Below are 22068 nucleotides of genomic sequence, written 5' to 3' on the forward strand. Positions count from 1 at the left end.
TACCATCCTCGCCCACCTTCTGGCCTCCAGCCAGGCAGCTGCTGAGAATATGTGATGTGGTTCTGATGTGACAGAAGTACTGCACGCTTTCAACTACACCCCTGCCCTGCTCAGACTCACTTCAATGCACAGAATCCAAATCTCAAGAACTTTATTTTAATACCTACTAACAAAGAAGTACAACGACTGCAGTAAATCTGCAGCTAGTGGTGCACCTATATGACGCAGCCCTTTTCTTTTTTAATACTGAGAATGAAATGCATCTCCATCTGTTCTCTTCACGCAGCACTTTCTAAGACTTGAAGGCTTGTGGAAGAGAGAACGAGAATAATCAAGAATGGACTGAGAGGAACCCAAAGATTTATGTAATTACCGTAAAACCCCAACAGCGTACACAGAAATACCTACACTGAAGAGACATAACACCAGAACCAGCTGCTTAACTGCGTATTGGTCTACCTTTGAAGCAAAATACAGCAGCCATTTTGCGTGGTATGGAATGGTGAAGTTCTTGGTAGGTTTCCTGAGGTATGTGGCGTCAGACTAGAACGAGAAGATACCACAAATCACGAACTTGCGGTTTCTGGGAACGGAGCTGGCACCCGGTAGCATTCCAGATATGTTCTATCTGGTTCACACCAGACGATACTGGTGATCAAGACAGTTAGGTGAATTCATTGTAACGCCCGCCAGATAACTTCCCAACTTGTGACACGGACCGTTATCCTACTGGAAGGTGTCAGAGCTGCAAGAAGAGATGTAGGAGGTCCACGGTGACATAATAATGTTCACGTACTTCACAGCAGTGAAGGTGACTTCGATTACTTCCACAGTTCCTGTGTAAGCCTAGATAAATGTCCGTCATAGCACAACACTCAGCCAACCGGCCTCAATCCATGGCGAACAATTCGTCACAATCAATAACCTGGTAACGCAAAAAATGCGATTCGTCCGACCAGGTCACACTTTTCCACTGATCCGCCGTCCAATCTCGATTATCCAGTACCCACAGCAATCGTAATTATTCGGTCGGCGTGGGACCACGTTGGAGTCGTCTGCTTTTGAGGCTCGTGCTTTGCATTCTGCAACATTTGTGCGTGCACCAGCACTGTACTCTGTCGTCACATCTACCACAAATCACCGCCTAGCCCGCTTCACAGTGTGGGCAAGCCTCTCTGATTTCACGTTCTATGAGGAGGGGTGGAGGTCCACAAGGTTGTGACCCACGTGAACCCGCCGTCCTTCAACCACTTTCTACATCCACGTCCGAACTCCGGAAGCCCCCGTACCGTGCATGGCGAAGGGTACGAAGTATCGCAACCAATCATTTCCTTTCCTGTTCTAGTCGCATACAGAGCGTGGGATCAACGACAGCCTATAAGCCTCTTTGTGACCCCTAACTCCTCTCATTTTATCTTCGTGGTCCTGACGCAAAATGTAGTTTGGCGGCAGTAGAATCCATCTGCAGACGGCGGAAAGGGCGTCGTCTTCCCTCCAGGGATTCCAGTTTTAGTTCCGTAACAATTGCGTGCTGATCGAAGCTACGGGTAACAAATCTAGCGGCACGCTTTGAACTTTACTGACCTACAGAATTCTTTTTGTATAAGCGCCACACCCTACTGTAACAGGGGAAGGAAGGGAACCAGCTTAGAAATGCTCCTGTCACAGCACAATAAAAGACGATTACGTTACTCTGTAAAAATCCAGAGAAAAGTGGGTAAGCAGCTCCCTGAATACCCATTCAACATCCCTCACTATAAATTTTTGGTATGCGAACATACTATAGCCTTTTCGTGCTGTAATAGAGTAGCTGAGAGACAGTGACGGTAGAAGAGAGACACAGAGGGAATGAGGGAAGGAGAGAGAGAGAGAGAGAGAGAGAGAGAGAGAGAGGGAGGGATGGAGACAGACATTGGAAGAGAGAGGGAGAGAGGGAAGAAGTGGCAGTGAAAGAGAAAGTGATGGATGAAGGCAATAACAGTTGGAACCAAAGAGACAAGAGACAGTGCCAAGGAAAGAGAGAGATGAGTGGAACTGTACATAAGCTCGGGGTCTGGAAGCCACTCTCCTTCTCTCCGCCCCTACCCCCCCCCCCCCCCTCAGCCTAAGACATGAAAAAGTTTGGCTGCTTCCCCCCAACCCACGCACGTGCTAAAGCTTCCTAGCCTAGGCGTCAAAGCCCCAAGGCAACCATCCCAAAGGACAAGTGTGGAGAGGAGAAAATGATGGCTGAAGAAAAGAATAGCATATTCTAAGCTAGAAAGAAAGAGATATTGACGTGGGAGAGAAAAAGAGTGGGAAGACGTCAGTGGATGTGGGGCAAAGAGAGACAGTAAAAGTGACAGGAGGAGACAGAAATAAGGAAGAGCAAGAGAAAGGCATGAGGACAATGACAGTGGGAGAGACAGACAGGAGAAAGTCCAGTGAGATACGAAGTAGATATTGGGAAAGAGATATACATATACAGAGAGTAACAGTGAGAATGGGATAAAGGGTATAATCACCTCGGTACAATGAGAGATTGAGAAAAAGGGAAATAGAATGTTCAGTATTAAAAGAGTACGAATAGTTCACAAGGTGTCAAAATTTTAGAGGTAGTTGGTTCCTCACTTTTCTGTTAAAGTCTCTTAAAGAAGAGCATATTCGCCTTTTGTGCTCGAACAGCGATATATATTGATCGTGGTAATGTCAAAATAATGCCTAAATTATATTTTTCACAGTTACACAGAAGAGAATTCTCATATCTTTCTGTTCTCACACTTGCTATAACCTCCGTTGTTTCTTTTGAATTAACTGAACTAAATTTGCTAGTTTTATTTCTTATCCAATCACTTCTTTCCGATAACCTCAGCTTCGTCTGTGTCGCATAAATTCTACATGACCACTGCTAAACTGCCAATATTGTAAATCTTACTATCGTACCTCAAAGTTGTAATTCAGTTATCACTATTATTATTATTATTATTAGTCCTTAATATAGATTTAATGGTTCTCTAAGATGGACTGTGTACGTTTGTAACCACCAATGTTTTATTTATTAACATTAATAATAGTGAAAAAATTTAGACTTTTAATACCTATCGTTTTAATGTAGACTGTGCAAGATACAGAATTACCTGTCATAGAATACACGTCCGTAATTTTTCTAGGAAGAAGAATTGTCTAGTTAAATGACCATTATGAGTACGTACTTGAACACGTGGAGGTTGCGATAACATATAGATAACTGCATCCGCTATGTCCTCAGATTCCATGATAGGCATACGCATATTTTCGAGTACTTCAAGCGTATTCTTTTTTAAAGCATGGAATAATTCTGTTTTCACAAGTCCTGGTGATATTTCCTAAAACAAAGATGAAACGTGAGAAAACAGAAGATTGTGTTAGATTTTCCAATTTTTTTTTTTTTTTGCCCATTCATATTAACTATTTATCTACGGATATTTGTGTGATTCTTGAACTTATTACACTAGTTCAAGTATATTACATATAAGAAGGTTATTTGGCAAGTGAGGAACAATCGATCACTAAACGGAAACAACTGTGAAAACAAAAAGTGTTACATTTGTAACAGTTAGCTACCTATTCCAGCTACTTTTCTACATAGCACAGCTCCGAGTTACTAATCTGTCGTAATGTTGTAGCAACTCTACAATACCCTCTTCAAGGAAGGCCGCCTCCTAAGATTTCCGTATTTTTCCATGCTGGACTGCAGCTCGTTGTCTGTGCTAAAATCTTGTCTTCATAACCGGCGGTTCATTTGCGCATAGATGATAAACAGAGGAAGCAAAGACCAAGCTATATGGTGGGTGATCAAACACTTCCCATCGAAAACCCTGCAGGAGCGCCTTCGCCACCCCTGCAATGTGTGACCGAGAGTTGTCATGAAGAGGGAAATGCGTGGCAGTTACTTTATGTGGAATTGCATTAAATCAGGCGAAAGCTCCAGACAGGCACTCACATAATGCGAAAGACACTATTTTCTAGGCATTTTGCACCCTCTGTGCACGCTCAGAACTGAAAGGAGCGACGTGACACTATCTACGGGCGGACAAGATAAACTGCGCAACACATCTGAGCCAAGTTTCATCGGATTCTCACTGCGGTTTCCATTTTACGACCAATTGTTCCTTTCTTTCTTAATAGTCCTCATACAATGAGCAGTATGGGTTTTACAGCTAAGTTACATGACTTGTACAGTCTAGAAGATATAGCGTAAAGTTCTTAATAATTTTCACTGTTCAAATAATATTAAACTCGTAAATCAAGTACAATTTCTGTGATGTAATTCATTTAGAGTTCCTTAAACGTCTTACGTTAGACGCCGTCGAATGTATGCTGTTGACTTCACTAAATGTCTTCATGTGGGTGATGGTTTCAGTCTAGAGAATTCCTTGGATGAATTTGATTGGCATATCGTGTGAATACTTCTTTGACCGTCCTAAGAGTCACGTATGTTTGTCACATGAACTCTACAGTTGAAGCCTAGTCTCACTCAGCCATATTAACGAGTCTACTATTTGTCTAATCGTACGTCAGTGTTATGAGACAGATGCTTCCCGGTAACTGTGTAATGTATCCATAGAATGGCGTGTTGTCCTAGTTAGTGGAACAACTTATACATATATTTCTCAGTCAAAAGTCTTCAGAAATCCGTATCCAGTAGTTGTGTTACGTAAGTAAAACTACATAAAGCCTTATTTTGCTACTTTTTGGCAGTTAAACTTTCACGGTCAGTTTTCCATTAAGTTCTGTTAAATTGAAGGTAACGATTTGATTTATCTCCCCCTGAAACATAAAGAAAATTTGTACGTGCGTCTTATGGGATAGTTGATCTGGCAAAAACGTGAGATGGACACGAAGGACCAGAGCTTCATATACCCGTGTACCACACACACACACACACACACACACACACACACACACACACACACACACACAAGCAAAACACAGTGTCCCACGAATAATGCGACCAACTTCAGAGGGTTGCAGAATGTGTGTTGAGGAACAGCTCTAGCATAGGAACCTGTGCCCTGAAACATCAACAGTGGTAGAATGGAGTTGAATAGAAAGTAAGTCAGTACTTTTCAAAATATTAATGAGGAATACAAGAGGCTTGAAAAAATCAGAAGTTTTCATATATTATGAAATTACAAGCTTCATCTCTCTCTGTTTCCTTTACTGTTCAAAATTATACGGGATAGGCACTGCAAAATTTGTATGAAATTCTGCTTGCTGACAATGAATCAAATCTGGCAGACCACCTAGTTGGGCACAGTTTCTTTAGCGTCTAACACGTCTTTCAGTTCAATATTTTCTTTTATTTGTTGCCACTGAACCACAGCATCACTGATGAACGCTTAAATGCATGGTTTTTGTGTAAAACTGTTGCAGTTCCAATATATTCACTATGGAATCATTTAGTAGCAAATTTTTTTGTGTAATAATCAATGTATAATTTCATATTTGGGATCCATGGTTTATTTGTTGACTGCAAACCTTAGTGTTTGCCTCTTACAGATACAGCATGGTCGTATCTTTGACCACTGCATCTATCCAGCTGTATTTTCATCTTCTCTAACTAATTTTATCATTTACTTTTTAAAACTCTCACAATCATAGCCCCTTACCTCACGAAATCCTAAGAAACCATTTCTTCATTTCAAATTAATTTCTATTTGGGTTCTTAAATCCAAGTTCAAAAATCTTACAACACTAAATTGGTCTTTCCTGGAAGTAGTAGGGCAAGGAGAGAAGAGAGACCTATGATTCCAACGTAGAGATCATTCAGGAAAATCTCATGCGATTGTGCATGTCTTATTTTGCTGATGTCATCATCAGCATTTCCTTATCTCCACTCATTTGAGGATTTATGTCATGCGACTGCAGTTCGCACGCATGCCATATTTCGCAGACAACAGAACATCCACCCACCCCTCAACAGCTCTGCAAATTTTTAATTAAGAACACGCCACCCCAGCCACAGCCCCTTGCTACCGCGCACCTCGTGCTTCCACTCTGCAGCTATTTTTGCGTGACTTCCTTCCAAAATTTCTTTTAAGGACTGATTCACCAGTCCTCAGAGAGGTAACTTTGATTTGAACGTCTAAATTATCCGCCGTTGAATATGGAAACGGGTAAATTGCATATTTCTCTATAAACGATTAAAGACCAACATTTGCCATAAAGTATAAGTAACAAAATTGGAATTATTATTCACTGAATAGCCGTTTTTTATCATAAACACTTTCCCAGAAACTCTAAAAATGTAAATATAAGCAAGTCCACTTTGGCATCCTACTTGCTCGTGTCACTCGCAGATGGCTGCACTGTAAAATCAAGCCCATTGTTCGATCATTGTACTACACAACAGATGGCTCAAATAGCAATCTGAACCTCCAACTGATTGCAAATCAATTATTTTTGCATTTAAGGTTTGGCATACATTCTGAAGTGTCTGTAAGCAGCTAAGCAGGCAGACTGAGTGTAACTATCCACAACATACAGTCTAACGAAATATTTCTGGGAAAGTGCAAGAAGCACAATGTTAATATTACTATCTGAGGTTAATACATAATAAACGCTGTCACAATATTGCTAAAAAAAGAAAAGATCTGTAGGGTAGAAGAAAGCATAGGTTAATTTCCAAAGGTACAGACAGTCCTTAAATTAGTGGCCAAATTTCTGAAGTATGTGGGCCAGTGGTAGAGTTCACCAATTAACGGTCTTAGAAATTGGGACTTAAATCCGATGCCGTAAAACTATCCTGACCAGGCTTGGGCCAAAAAATTCAGCATCGTAAACTTACCCTGACTAGGTTTATAACTGCAGAAAAATTTGTGTTAGCTAAGCATTCAAATAGACAGACTTAATCTAACTACTCACAACACAGCCTCAACGTATATATTTCATCATTTGTAAACAGTTTTCAAGCATAGATTTAATAGGGGACAGCGATAATGCATCGTGTTATTCAATAGAAAAAATATAAACCATGCTTTCCACTGGCCGTTATTGCTGTTATTACAATTAGCCCTGACCTGCTAAATTATATGTAAGTAACTGCAGTTTGCAGTTATAAGGATCTATAAAAGCTTTGTTAAAAACTACATCAGCAGTGTTGTTCACTTTGTTGAATACTTACTGTAAGTATTCTATCCGTGCAGTTGCATTCTGCAAAACATGTCTTGGGAAAATAGGAACCAGTAGCCAACTACAACACCACAAACACGTGCATAACACAACTGTCTTACTAAAAAAGGAAGGAAAGAATAAGGTATTTTTTTATTACCAAAGATATTTCTTAGAGAATAGAAGAAAATGTACAGCTTGTACACATACAATGATAGAACGTAGCACTGGCATATGCGACATCTCCAAGGACAACATCAGAGTTGATATCTCGAGAAACAGCTGTGGACCATAATTTACTGCGAGACGTCTCACACTTTGCAAGCACAAATTAAATATCGCGCACCTAAATTTTCTTTAATGTGCATGGATATCGTAATACAAACAAAAGCGCCACGAAAATTTCTCATTGTCTTAGCGTTGTTGCATATAATCGAGGCACTCTGTGTAGCACTTTTAAATAGACGTATGTAAATACGTCTTTTAATTCGTGGATATGGTTATGATAGCATACGTCAACTTCTTTAAAAAAAATTAAAAAAAAGACGTTTATTGTGCTTCACAACAGTTACATATTAATTTGGTGAAAAAAACACTTTCTGCTTGTGCTGTCTTGTTTACGTTGAATGAATTGAATACTAAATGAATAACTATAGATAGTATAGGCACGTAACGTGCAACACATGAGAAAATGGAGATTGCACATTTAACACAGGTTGTCATGTGTTCACGTGAGTGGAACAACGCGCCCACCTCGTCTTGGAAGAAGATATTACACAGACGAGTATCCTTGCTTTGTTCAGGATACCTCCTTGAAGTTTAATACTTAACACTTCGTTTGCAGTAGTTGTCTCATTTTTCGTTCGACAGTTAGCAGCCACGGAGTCAGTGTCCTTCACACGAATTAGAAACATACATTTGGAGAACCACACAGTGTCTGTTGTCCAAGGAGGATCCTTTTCATGCCAATGATTCCAAACACCGCCACTATGAAAACACACAATTTCATCGCCACAACCAGTGTAAATTTGTTCCTCTTCACTTAGCTCATCCAGCTGCTATTTAGCAACAAGAGGCAACTCGTCGTATGTTGCTAATTTAGCGTCCTATGTCCTGTATTTAAGCAACAATGTTACCTGCATTATTTCAGCAGAACTGTATTGAGGCGTTGGTTCTGGAAAGGAATTTGGGCGTACTTCCATTCTGCACATATTACCTCCTACACGCATATAAATTCCCTTATGGTTTAATGACCATTATCGATCTGCAGCTACCGTGAACTGTAATCACAATCCCAACTGCTACACCACGTGCGGCTGTAGAGGAACTGGAGAACTGATGACTGAACACAGCAATGCCATACACGCTGCGACCTGCTGATGCAACCTGAGAGACAGGTCAGGTCCAAAAGACTTTTCTCGGTATCAACAAAGGCTGAGAAACAAAGAACCGATGGCTAGGCACCATGGCTGCTGCGACCTGCTGGTGTAACAAGACAACAGGCAGATATCCCACTTGACAGCAACAGCTGTGCCGTTCTTAATGGAGACATGAATGCCAGGAAGCGAGTTCATTTACCGGACCCTGGACCCTGCGTACACATTAATTTACGCACTGGACGAATGGGATTTTACCATATACACAGAGGCTCTGAAGGAACAGTGGATGCAGGTGCCCATCGACCACTTGTGCTTTGATCGTCGTACTGACGAAGTCTCCAGAATTATTTATCCAATTCTTCAAGAGAAGGACACATGATGTGACATGTGTTCAATACTTAACTGAATTCTGTGAATGAGAAGGTGGAAGATAGGAAGCGACCAAATAAATAATTGTCGTGTACACAAAAAAATATTTATTCATGAATGTGATTTTATACTGCCGATATCAGTAATAAGATTGTCCATGTTTTCCAGTAATAACCACAAACCAAAACGTTCATCAGTTGGTCTCTTCCCCTCACTAATAGGTGAGGGATGTGTAGAACATTAGAAGAAGACTTTCCACTACCACACAATCCTCGTTTTACACTCTAAAGATCAAAGAGAGCTGTACTCCTTATCACATTATTTTCCACTCATTCATTCTAAATTTGCTTGTACTTGCAGTCCAATTGCAAACTCATAGCTGAACTGTACTATCGTGTGTATACGTGTGTCAGTTTCTTGTAGGGCTGTCTGGCGTTAGGCATTGGTCGTGATGCATCAGGAATCAGGTGAGAGGTGTCACTCATCAGGCGTTAGGTTCGAATCTACATTCTGTTAATGGTAGACAGCAAGGAAACTCCTCATTCCGGCTTGCAGGTACAATACGTTATAACCAATCGTAGAGCAACATAGATGTAAAACAAGTAGAGAGGCAAGGCATCCTTGTCACTCCAGGGAGGCAGAGCCACCTCAGTAATGTCGATTTAATGATGATATGGTCTGTAGTTTGTAAGACTCTATCTGTGACATATTTTATTACCACGATACCCATGCGGTTTGGGGTTTGATTGACGAGTAAAGAGGTGGGGCTGCTTTAGATAAAGCACATCATTTTTCAATATTTATCCAGTTCATATGCTAATATGCAATAATAAATATGCTCATATTGCTTACATAACCAGTTGTAGTTTGCTATTTCTTTCTGTACCATCCAACACTAATACAGAGTCTCTATCCAAGTAGGGTATCCATTTATTCATCCAAGTGGCAATGCTAATGGCCAAAATCAAGAATGAAACGCGCACACACACACACACACACACACACACACACACACATGTACACACACACACACGTACACATAGATCCCTATTTCAGGCATTTTGTTGACGTTATCCTGCTGTAAATACATGAGTATCATCCTACCCCGCGCTGCACAGCCAAACCATCACGCTCGGATGCAGCATTACACTGTTCTGTCCATTCGCTAGAGGTAGTCTCCCTCCCCTCTACGGACACCTTTCCACAAAATAGAGCAGTTTCACTAGCCGTTTACAATTGGATTGCCAAGTACAACCTAACTAAGAATGAATGACCGACAGATTACGTGACCAAAAATGCGTCATTTTTGATTATAACAAGTGTAAGAGGAGCCTTGACAGCCATAACCAATCATTCTTCTGTGGTAGTCGAAGTGTCAACATGGATTCCTCAAAGCACTCAACATGCCTCAGCTATTGGGGAAGAGGACTAGACCAACGGACGAACGCTTCGGCCTATGGTTATTAATCGTGAACCTCGACAGTCATGTTTCTGACACTGGAAAGAAAAACTGCACCGAAATGGTATGCTCGTTAGCAAGAAGAATTTAAATGTCCTTACTACCTTCAGAGCCAACGGCCTTCAGGCAGTGGTAGCACCGGTTCCCGTCATATCAACGAAGTTAAGCGCTGTCGGGCTGGGCTGACCATCCGGTCTGCCGAGCACTGTTGGCAAGTGGGGTGCGATCAGCCCTTGTGGAGCAAACTGAGGAGCTACTTTATTGAGAAGCAGCGGCTCCGGTATCGTAAACTAACATACGGCCGGGAGAGCGGCGTGCTGACCATCTGAACCTCCCTATCCGTATCCAGTGGGCTGAGGTGGACACAGCGGTCAGTCGGTACCGTTGGGCGTCCATGGCCCGTTCGGGTGGAGTTTAGTTTTTTTTTTTTTTTTAGATACCATGTTAAAGAAAGATAACATGTCAAAGAAAGGGGCGTGTGTCTAATTTAACTATTATCTACGTAGTAAATTCTCCACTTTCGTCATTCCAAGACGGTTCAAGGGGAAGCCACCATTGCTCCTGGTCGACAATGACAGTACAAACGCAAGAGGAATATTGGATAAAACCTGTAGGAAAACAATGTAAAACCTTTCGAAGAACTATAAAACTCCTGTAGCTATATTATATAAATTGGAATTAGCTGCCATAAAAATGGCTGTTCGAATGTGGGGGCTGTCTGGAATATTGCAGCAGCTACGTGTTGAATACTATTACCTTTTGGTTTACGACATAACGTAAGATTTCGCCGGAAGTTTTAATAAAATGGAGATGAGTCACTCCTTAATGTAAATCCACGACTATGTCATGGGCGAATACTATAGGGAAACATCGGTGTGATTGTGGACAGCTCTAAGGCAGTTGTAATAGACTGTTTAACGTGGATGACTTCCAGTGGTAGGGTATATTTAAATGTCAAATCACAAACCCTATTGTGAACAAATTTATCAGTGACCACCACTTTAATTTTCTGAGTCACCAGTCTTCTGACAGGTTTGATGTGGACCGCCTTTGCCAACCTCTTCATCACACAGAAGCACTTGCAACGTACGTCCGCAATTAATTGCTGGGTAAACTCCTCTGTCTTCCTCTACAGTTTTTGCCCTCTACAGCTGCCTGTAGTACCATGGAAGTCATTCCCTGAACTCTCAACAGATGTTCTATCATACTGTCGCTTCCCCTTGTCAATGTTTTCCACGTACTCCTTTCCTCTCCAATTCTGTCCAGAACGTCCTCATTCCTTACCTTATCACTCCACCTAATTTTAAACGTTTGTCTGTAGTACCATATCCGAAAAGCTTCGAATCTCTTCTGTTTTGGTTTTCCCACACTCCATTTTTCACTACCATAGAATGCTGTGCTCCAAACGTACACTCTGACATTTATTCCTTAAATTAAGGGCTACTACCTCCTTAGTCTTGCTTCCAATATCAACCACAATGTTAGAACTGCCTCTCCGGTTCCTTTACCTTTCCTAATATGAAACTGATCGCCCTCTGACTCATCCTCAATTTTCGTTTCCATTCTTTCATATATTATTTTTGTCAATAACTTGGACGCATGAGCTGTTAAGCTGATTTAGCGATAGTTATCGCTCCTGTCAGCTCTTGCAATCTTCGGAATTGTGTGGACGATATTTTTCCAAAATTCAGATGGTACGTCGCCAGACCCATGCATTTTTACACACCAATGTGAATAGTCGTTTTCTTTGCACTTCGCCCAGTGATTTTAGAAATTCTGATCGAATTTTATCTATCTGTTCTCTCTTATTTGATCTTGCGTTCTCCAGTCTTTGATATTCTAATACTGGATTCGCTGTCTCTTCTGAATCGACCCCTGTTTCTTCTTCTATTACATCAGACAACTCATCCCCCCTCTGAGAGGCCTTCGAAGTACTCTCTCCACCTATCCCCTCTCTCCTCTGCCCTTGGCACTGGAATTGGCGTTGCTCTCTTAACGTTATCACCATTGCTTTTAATTCCACCGATGGTTGTTTCAACTTTCCTATATGCTGAGCCTGTACGTCCGACAATCATTTCTTTTCGATTTCTTAACATTTTTCACATCTTAGCTTCGCTACACTTCCTGTTTATTTCATTCCTAAGTGACTCGTATTTGTGTATTTCTGAATTTCCCTGAACATTTTTGCAATTCCTTCTTTCATCGATTAACTGCAGTACTTCATCTATTACCCATGTTTTCTTTGCAGTTACCATCTTAGTTCCTATGTTTTTTCTTTCCATCTTCTGCAATTACCCTTTTAGAGATGTCCATTCCTCTTCAACTATACAGCCTACTGAGCTATTTCTAAAGCCCTAGAAAACTTCAAGCATATCTCGTCCTTCCTTAGTAATTCTATATCACAATTCCTTGCGTATTGATCCTTCCTAACTAATCTCTTAAACATGAGCCTACTCTTCATCACTACTACATTGTGATCTGAGTCTATATCTGCTCCAGGTATGTCTTACAATCCAGAATCTGATTTTGGAATCATTGTCTAACAATTATGAAATCTAACTGAAATCTTCCCGTACCACCCGTCCTTTTCCAAGTATACCTCTTTCTCTTGTGATTCTTGAACAGAGTATCCGCTATTACTAGCTGAAATTTACTGCAGAACTCAATTAGACATTCTCCTCTCTCGTTCCTTGTCCCAAGCCCATATTCCCCTGTAAATATTTATTCTACTTCTTCTCCTACAGCAGCATTCGTCCCCCATAATGATTAGATTTTCATCTCCCTTTACATACAGTATTACCTTTGAATACCCTCATATGCTTTCTTTCTCTCTTCATCTTCAGCTTGCGACGTCGGCACGTACGTATATGTGAACTGTCGTTGTCGGTGTTGGTTTGCTGTCGATTCTGATATGAACAACCCTACCACTAACCTGTTCACAGTAACGCACTCTCTGTCCTACCTTCCTATTCATAAAGAATTCTTCTCCTGTTACAACATTTTCTGTTGCTGTTGCTATTACCCTATACTCGTCTGACCAGAAATCCTCTTCTTATTTCTATTTCACTTCACTGACCCCTATTATATCTAGACTGAACTTTTGCATTTCACTTCCCAGTTCTTCCAGCTTCCATACCATGTTCGAGTTTCTGGCATTTCACGCCTCAACCCATAGAATGTTATCCTTTCGTTTGTTATTCAACCTTTTCTCATGGTCACATTCTCATTAGCAGTCACCTCTCCAGATCGGAATGGGAACTATTCCGGAATGTTTTGCAAGTGGAGAGATCATCATGACACTTTTCCCATTACAGGCCACATATCCTGTGGTTACACGTCACGTGTCTTTAATGTAATGGCTTACGTTGCCTTCTGCATCTTCATGCCGTTGACCACTACTGATTCCTCTGCTTTATGGGCAGTTTCCCACCCCTACGACAAGAGAGTGCCCTGAACCTCTGTCCGGTCGTCATCCCTCTTTGCCAAGACCGCTGGCAGAATGAGGGTGACTTCGTACGCTGGACTTGTTCGCCGCCAATGCCGATCATTAATCAAAACATAAGCGGTAGCCGGTTTCTAAGCCAGGACTGAGGACGTTTTGTTCAGTAATCAGAGACACTACCTTACATATTTTGTGAAGCGTTGAGACATGTGACTACAGGAAAGTTTTACGTCTTCAAAAATGGTTCAAATGGCTGAGCACTATGGGACTCAACTGCTGTGGTCATCAGTCCCCTAGAACTTAAAACTACTTAAACCTAACTAACCTAAGGACATCACACACTTCCATGCCCGAGGCAGGATTCGAACCTGCGACCGTAGCAGTCGCACGGTTCCGGACTGCGCGCCTAGAACCGCGAGACCACCGCGGCCGGCTTACGTCTTCCTTGGCTAAGGAACAAGGTATTGCCAGACTGGAAGGAACAATTTATTAGTACAGAATGGATAGTGTATTTGACTCTGTGTAAAACCGTTAAATACACTCCTGGAAATAGAAATAAGAACACCGTGAATTCATTGTCCCAGGAAGGGGAAACTTTATTGACACATTCCTGGGGTCAGATACATCACATGATCACACTGACAGAACCACAGGCACATAGACACAGCCAACAGAGCATGCACAATGTCGGCACTAGTACAGTGTATATCCACCTTTCGCAGCAATGCAGGCTGCTATTCTCCCATGGAGACGATCGTAGAGATGCTGGATGTAGTCCTGTGGAACGGCTTGCCATGCCATTTCCACCTGGCGCCTCAGTTGGACCAGCGTTCGTGCTGGACGTGCAGACCGCGTGAGACGACGCTTCATCCAGTCCCAAACACGCTCAATGGGGGACAGATCCGGAGATCTTGCTGGCCAGGGTAGTTGACTTACACCTTCTAGAGCACGTTGGGTGGCACTGGATACATGCGGACGTGCATTGTCCTGTTGGAACAGCAAGTTCCCTTGCCGGTCTAGGAATGGTAGAACGATGGGTTCGATGACGGTTTGGAGGTGCCGTGCACTATTCAGTGTCCCCTCGACGATCACCAGTGGTGTACGGCCAGTGTAGGAGATCGCTCCCCACACCATGATGCCGGGTGTTGGCCCTGTGTGCCTCGGTCGTTTGCAGCCCTGATTGTGGCGCTCACCTGCACGGCGCCAAACACGCATACGACCATCATTGGCACCAAGGCAGAAGCGACTCTCATCGCTGAAGACGACACGTCTCCATTCGTCCCTCCATTCACGCCTGTCGCGACACCACTGGAGGCGGACTGCACGATGTTGGGGCGTGAGCGGAAGACGGCCTAACGGTGTGCGGGACCGTAGCCCAGCTTCATGGAGACGGTTGCGAATGGTCCTCGCCGATACCCCAGGAGCAACAGTGTCCCTAATTTGCTGGGAAGTGGCGGTGCGGTCCCCTACGGCACTGCGTAGGATCCTACGTTCTTGGCGTGCATCCGTGCGTCGCTGCGGTCCGGTCCCAGGTCGACGGGCACGTGCACCTTCCGCCGACCACTGGCGACAACATCGATGTACTGTGGAGACCTCGCGCCCCACGTGTTGAGCAATTTGGCGGTACGTCCACCCGGCCTCCCGCATGCCCACTATACGCCCTCGCTCAAAGTCCGTCAACTGCACATACGGTTCACGTCCACGCTGTCGCGGCATGCTACCAGTGTTAAAGACTGCGATGGAGCTCCGTATGCCACGGCAAACTGGCTGACACTGACGGCGGCGGTGCACAAATGCTGCGCAGCTAGCGCCATTCGACGGCCAACACCGTGGTTCCTTGTGTGTCCGCTGTGCCGTGCGTGTGATCATTGCTTGTACAGCCCTCTCGCAGTGTCCGGAGCAAGTATGGTGGGTCTGACACACCGGTGTCAATGTGTTCTTTTTTCCATTACCAGGAGTGTACAACAAACACTATTTACAATGTGGTCCACTGTCTTCTGTGCCCACCGAGCGAAGTGGCGCGGTGGTTAGCCACTGGACTTGCATTCGGGAGGACGACGGTTCAATCCCGCGTCCGGCCATCCTGATTTAGGTTTTCCGTGATTTCCCTAAATCACTCCAGGCAAATGCCGGGATGGTTCCTCTGAAAGGGCACGGCCGACTTCCTTCCCTAATCTGATGAGACCGATGACCTCGCTGTCTGGTCTCCTTCCCCAAACCAACCAACCAACCAACCAATCTTCTGTGCCAATTACACCCATGTCTTGTCAGGTAACTAATAATTTACATATTATCTTCTGTGTGGTATATAACAACATTCTTTAGTTTGTCCACTGTGGTAATAAAAATAACCGAAAACTGACTGGTGTTCAGGTAAGTTTATTTTCTCAAGACCGAGAAAAGCTTATACTTATGCTCTGTCTGCATATGGCCTTAATTATGTATGTATAAACCGTGCGGATATTCTGAACATTGACCCCAACACAGACAACATTAGTACAACGCAGAAATGCTACATTAAAGGAAGAGAAACGTAATTCCCTCAATCTAGGACACTGTCCTCCACCACATCGTTGGGTATAGAGATCACCGAATTAGGACTGGTACCCAGAAATAATGTTATTCGACAAGTCGTAAGAAAAAGAGTAAAAGTCTTACACACTCTCAAACCACCCCAATTAACGAAATTTCCAGTTTTATTGCACTTACTATGTTGTGTGTACGAAAACAAAACTGGAAATGGGAGACATTTAAAACAAAAATCGAAAACTGGAGTGTATGTCGAATGCAACTGCCGTAAAGCAACAATAAGAACTGCAATTGCAAAAAGTAGAAGCTACTGTAAATGTGCAGGAAGGCTGACACATAGCTTTAAACACAATGTGTGGCGAGATCTGGCTACCACTGGGTAAAGTAAAACATCTTCATTTACTGTTAATAGCACTGTAAATGTAGCCATATGTTGGAGTCCTGGCCGAAAATGATGGTTTGGAGCACTTTACTACCTTAAAGTACACACGAAAAACATATTTATAACGCTCCATTCTATCTGGATCTGCTTAAAAATGATGGTTACATGGTATCTAAGGTTGTCCTGGACTGGTTGTTGTGCATCTAGCACCACAACAACCATTTATAGAGCTTAAGACCATAGACATAACAATTTTTAATGAACACTCATATGCCAAAGTCATAAACATGAATTGTTGAATGTGAAGTCCGCCAGTTATGCGAAACACCGTTTTTTCTCAGTACCTAAACATGTTACGGCACCACTGTGCCATCATCAGTGGGTTTTCGTTTTCATTTATTCTGCAATGTGAACATTTTTGTTAAATAATTATAAACTATGTGCATCTTTAGTTCAACCAACAGATCGTTTCTTTTTGTAAATACCTTTACATTTGGTGTGCATGAATTTTCTGGATCCCTTGTGTGTTAATTACTACAGGTAGCTTGTCATCTGCAACCAAATCATGTTGAAGAGAAAGTTTTTTGCTAGGAGTTTACCTATCTTCTACAATGTAATTTAGTTTGTCGCGATCTTTTGGCGCCCATATTCGTTTTTACTTAGGTTTTCGTGTGGTAAGAACTTCCATTCTCCGCGTCATGCTGAAGTGTTATGCACACGTTACTATAACAAGTATTATCGACAAATAACGTAGTAAAACACTTTGCACTTCACCAAAATACAGTGTGATTGTGGTTTGTTGTGTGTTCCAGCCCAGTCAGTGTTCATTTGTTCAGCAGAGAGCTCGGCGCCAAATTTGAATTTTGTTTAGATTTTATCTTTGTGTGTGTGTGTGTGTGTGTGTGTGTGTGTGTGTGTGAGTGAGTGCGTGTGTGTGGCGGAGTGTGTGTGTGTGTGTGTGTGTGTGTGTATGTGTGTAGACTTTATCTGTTTGTGCTGTTTTTATTTGTAAAATTCCTTTAATGTGTTAAATAGTGTTCCCTTGCAAAGTGTATTGTATTCGTTGAAGACCTGTCTTCCTTCTGCTATTGCCTCCTGTATATGGAAGTTTTCCTCAAAGGTCAGTTTTCTGTATGGGCTATGGCTGGGTTTTAGTATTCTTAAGTCTGTTTCTATTGTGGTTGGGTGGTGATTGTTGGCTACAAGGTGATCAGCAAATGTGCTATGGGAGCTGTTGCTTTTTAAAGCTCTGAGAGGTTCTGAATGTCTGGTTTTGAAGTTTTTGCATGTTTGTCTTATGTACACTGGTTCAAATGGCTCTGAGCACTTGAGACTTAACAGCTGAGGTCATCAGTCCCCTAGAACTTGGAACTACTTAAACCTAACTAACCTAAGGACGTCACACACATCCATGCCCGAGGCAGGATTGGAACCTGCGACCGTAGCGGTCGCGTGGTTCCAGACTGTAGCTCCTAGAACCGCTCGGCCACACCGGCCGGCTATGTACACTGACTGGCAAGTGTTGCATGTGAGTTCATATATTCCTGATCTGTCAGATTTATCAATGGGTGTTTCTTGAGTTCTGATCTTTTTCTGTGTTATGTTCTCTGTCCTGTATCCTATTTGGAGTCCCTGTTTCTTCAATATGTTGCCTATTCTATGAACAACCTTTTAATTATAGGTGAGTATGTGGCATTTCGTTTTGTGTGTGTGTTGTTGCTCTTCTGTGTCTTGTGTGTGTCGTCATTGTTTGTGTTTTGTGTCGTTCTGAGCTGGGTGAGGATTTGTGTGTGTGTGATATGTTCGTTTTTGTATTGTTTTCATATTTTTTATTTAACTTGTGTACCATATGGGTAGTATAACCATTTTCTACTGCTACTTGTTTTATTGTGTTTAGTTATTGTGTGTAGGTCTGTTTGTTCTTGGGTGTTCTGTTTAATCTGTATAGTATGAATCTGAAGTTTGGATGCTTATGTGTCAGTGGGTGGTTTGATAGGTTCTGAATGATGGTGCTTGTGGTTGTCGGTTTCCTGAATATTGTGACGTACTGTGTGTTGTTTGTATGTACTGTGAGATCTAGAAAGTGTAGTGTGTTGTTAGTTTCTGTTTGTAATGTGTAGTTCATTTTTGGGCGTAATTTTTTTTATTTCATTGTGTAGCTGTTCTATGCGTGTATGTGATTCATCAATCAGGCATATTATGTCATCAACATAGCGGTACCAGTATATAACTTTGTAATTTTTTGGCTTCATTATGTGTCTGAAGATCATGTTTTCCCGGTTGTTCATGAATATGCTAGCTAGGAGGCCACTGATTTCGTGATCCCATTGGCAGTCCTTCGTGTTGAGAATAAAATTCTTTGTTGAATACAAAATAATTTTGTGATGCTATTGTCATGAGTATGGTAGTTACTTCATTGATGTGTGTGTCTGGTGTGTTCCCTTGTTGTTTCAATCTTTGTGTGATGATGTTGGTTGTTTCATTTATTGGAATAAATGTGTACGTTGATGTGACGTCGAATGATATGAGGGTTGCTGTGTCCGGTATGTGTATGTTCTTGATTCTGTCGATTAACTCTTTTGCGTTTTCCAGATTCCTGTTGTTATCAATTGTGTACAGTTTTTTCAGTAGTGTGTATGTTTGTTGGGCTAGGTGGTAGGATGGATCATTTCGGAAGTTAATGATGGGTCTTAATGGGATATTATCCTTGCAAACTTTTGGTAGGGAAATTATGGTGGGTGCAGACAGTGAGAGGTGCCTTGTGTGAGACTGCCTCGGGAGCACAGTTTGCATTCTTATAGCCACACTGGTCGCTGCAGGGGGATTCTCCAAAAGGGGTGGAAGCCTGCAACCTCGATTGACACAGTGGGGATACGTAATTTCGACTGTTCGTTGTGGTACATTGGAAACTGAGCACACCAATGACAAGATGATACTATGGGAAAGTCAACACCATTTAGAACAGGATTGGGGGGAAGGATATGGAAACTCCTGAACACCGGCCTTCCAGAGGTTGGGTTTGGTTGATATGAGGGCATTGTCAGTGATGAGGTGATTCTGTTTTGGGGTGGGAATCCTGATTTGGCATTCTTCAGGCATTTCAGTCTGTCTTCTGTTCAGTTGAGCCCTGTATTCATCCCAAGGTCTACTGTCATTTTCTGACAGTGTCAGATTCCATTCCATGTCCGATGGTTTCTCTTTCAGGCCAATGTTCCGATTTTGTTCCTGCTACCTGACCTACACTTGAAAATATAACATAGATTCCACCTTTGCAGTTAAGTTACTGCGGGTAAAAGACACCATATGAGCCATGGGTGACAGCAGATGGCCAATGTGGATGAAACAACAGATCTGGGGTAGCTGTCAAGTTACGGTTTTACCTGCAGGAAGATTATGGAGGGAACAGCGTCAGAACGCAGGTTAAGCTGTTCTGAGTGATTTCATCATGGGAGATAAAATGGTCAGTTCCTCGCTACAAGTGTAATTGCTGAACAATGTATACGTCATACCAGTCTTGAGAATTTCTATTGTGTGTGGAATACTACCGAGAATAAAGAATTACTGTTACACATGTTTACTGTTTGATAATTTTATTTACTAAATATTGTCTCCCGACTGGAGGTTATTTCATTACATTTCTTGGGAATATTCATTCTTTCAGGGAGGTCAATGAAGCAAGGTACCTCTAGGGACCTGTTAAGAATTTTGGAATGCAAGAGGGAGTTGGAACACAGGAGGGAGTTAATGGTAGGATGGAAATAAGAAGACGGACTTTGTGTGGGTAACTCAGCCAGTATGAGTTCTGTTGCCGAAGTCAGGGTTTCAGGTTCGAGACGAAACTCTGAGCATTGCATCAGACAGACAGAAAGTCTTAGTTGGCCATACAGTCTGCTACAAAGTAGAATTGTCTTCTGTGAGATTGTGTTAGTAATGATTCTATTAATTATCCTCTTACATTTGTCTTGAAGCCTGAATTCCTATAATATCTTTTTTAACGCTGTGTTATCTACAGAGTAATATGCCGTCTGGATATAAATCAGATTTTTGGAGTTTCCATGACTATTTCCATTATTTAACAGCACTAATATTCCTTTTCTGCAGTTTCCATACACATTTACTTGCTTAGAAAAATCTGCATAATTGAGAAGTATATTTACGTAACCACAGAATCAACAGCTCAGTTTCTGCTCAGAGTCTTTCAAATGTAATAACATAATGCATCTGAAACTTACCCCACATCGTATCTTGCTCTTCCTGGCAACCAGGTCTTTCCTCAGCCCTTCAAGCAGGGTCTTGACAGCGTGCTTACTGGCATGGTACATAGAGTACAATGGATCAAGTGGCATAATGTGACCAAATATACTGTAAACAAGAGAAAGAAGCAAATTTCTACTGTCTGCACTATATAGATACAGATTTTATACTGTGTAAGTCGACAAAATTTAGCCATCATACGAGAATAATTTTGACAATTCATACTTCACTTACTTAGTAAGGGATAGCACTTTTTAGCTGAGGTTTTCGAATTATTAAGCATTTATTGGTTGATACTGAGTATCCTTGTACTAAGATTTCTGTAGAGGTGCATGCTTTGAGTGTAATTTCGCGCTGGCTCTGACAGCGGGGCGAACGTGGGGCATAGAACACATGCTGCACGTAGGTAAGTTTTGCAGCTCTGAAAAGAGGATGCCGAGCGTTTACGGCCTAATAATGCCGCCCCGTCGTGAGGCTGGTAGAAAGGGGCTTCTCGTTATGGACTTGTGATCGCTATGGAGCTGAGGGTGAGATGATGGTGAAACCGTAAGTCCGTAGTGATAGGGTGTTACAAGTACTGCGACTTGCCTTTCTTAACACGAGGATTGCACGTGGAATGCCTGCCTCAAATGCGGGTTAATGATCGCAGAAAGTTCTGAAGCCGGGTATCTGGGTGTATTCTTGACAAAAGACAAAAGAAGGAGAAACGCATCTGGTTGGCTGAATTATAAATGGAGGAGGTATCACAGTTTGTTTTAGAAGTTTCTACTGAACTGAGTATGAGCTGCACGAGGTTCTCTGATAGCTTCTTGATCTCTGGAATGGTAGGTGTTCCATTTGTAATTGGGCTGGTGATTGGCTGTATGGAGAGTGCGAGCTACTACGGACGAGAAATACTCATTTGCGAGTTTCGCTGGGTCGAGAAAACAATCTGCGACGGGTTGCACCGGGTGATCACAATAATTTTAGTTCAAAGCCTAGTAAAACTAGATGGCTCGAGCCCTCACGTGCTTCTGCATGAAAAACAAAAGACAGATATCACCGAAGCACCTACATACCATCCCCTTGGGGTTCCGTAAAATGTGGTTGGACTTACTAACTGAATTGGCTACGTTAGGTCTTA

At 42.3% G+C, this 22068-nt stretch overlaps 1 protein-coding gene across 1 annotated transcript in view; it reads right to left on the reverse strand.

Annotated features, from left to right (window-relative positions):
• LOC124596150 (dehydrogenase/reductase SDR family member 11-like) overlaps positions 1-22068 on the reverse strand; it is a 69292-nt gene that overhangs the window by 3986 nt on the left and 43238 nt on the right. The window contains exons 4-5 of the mRNA XM_047135169.1: positions 20924-21053; positions 3192-3344 (exon numbers count right to left, since the gene is read on the reverse strand). Coding sequence (XP_046991125.1) covers positions 3192-3344; positions 20924-21053 — 283 coding nt within the window. The remainder of the gene's footprint in view (positions 1-3191; positions 3345-20923; positions 21054-22068) is intronic.

The sequence above is a fragment of the Schistocerca americana genome, chromosome 2 (genome assembly GCF_021461395.2).
Source record: "Schistocerca americana isolate TAMUIC-IGC-003095 chromosome 2, iqSchAmer2.1, whole genome shotgun sequence".
NCBI classification, from domain to species: Eukaryota; Metazoa; Arthropoda; class Insecta; order Orthoptera; family Acrididae; genus Schistocerca; species Schistocerca americana.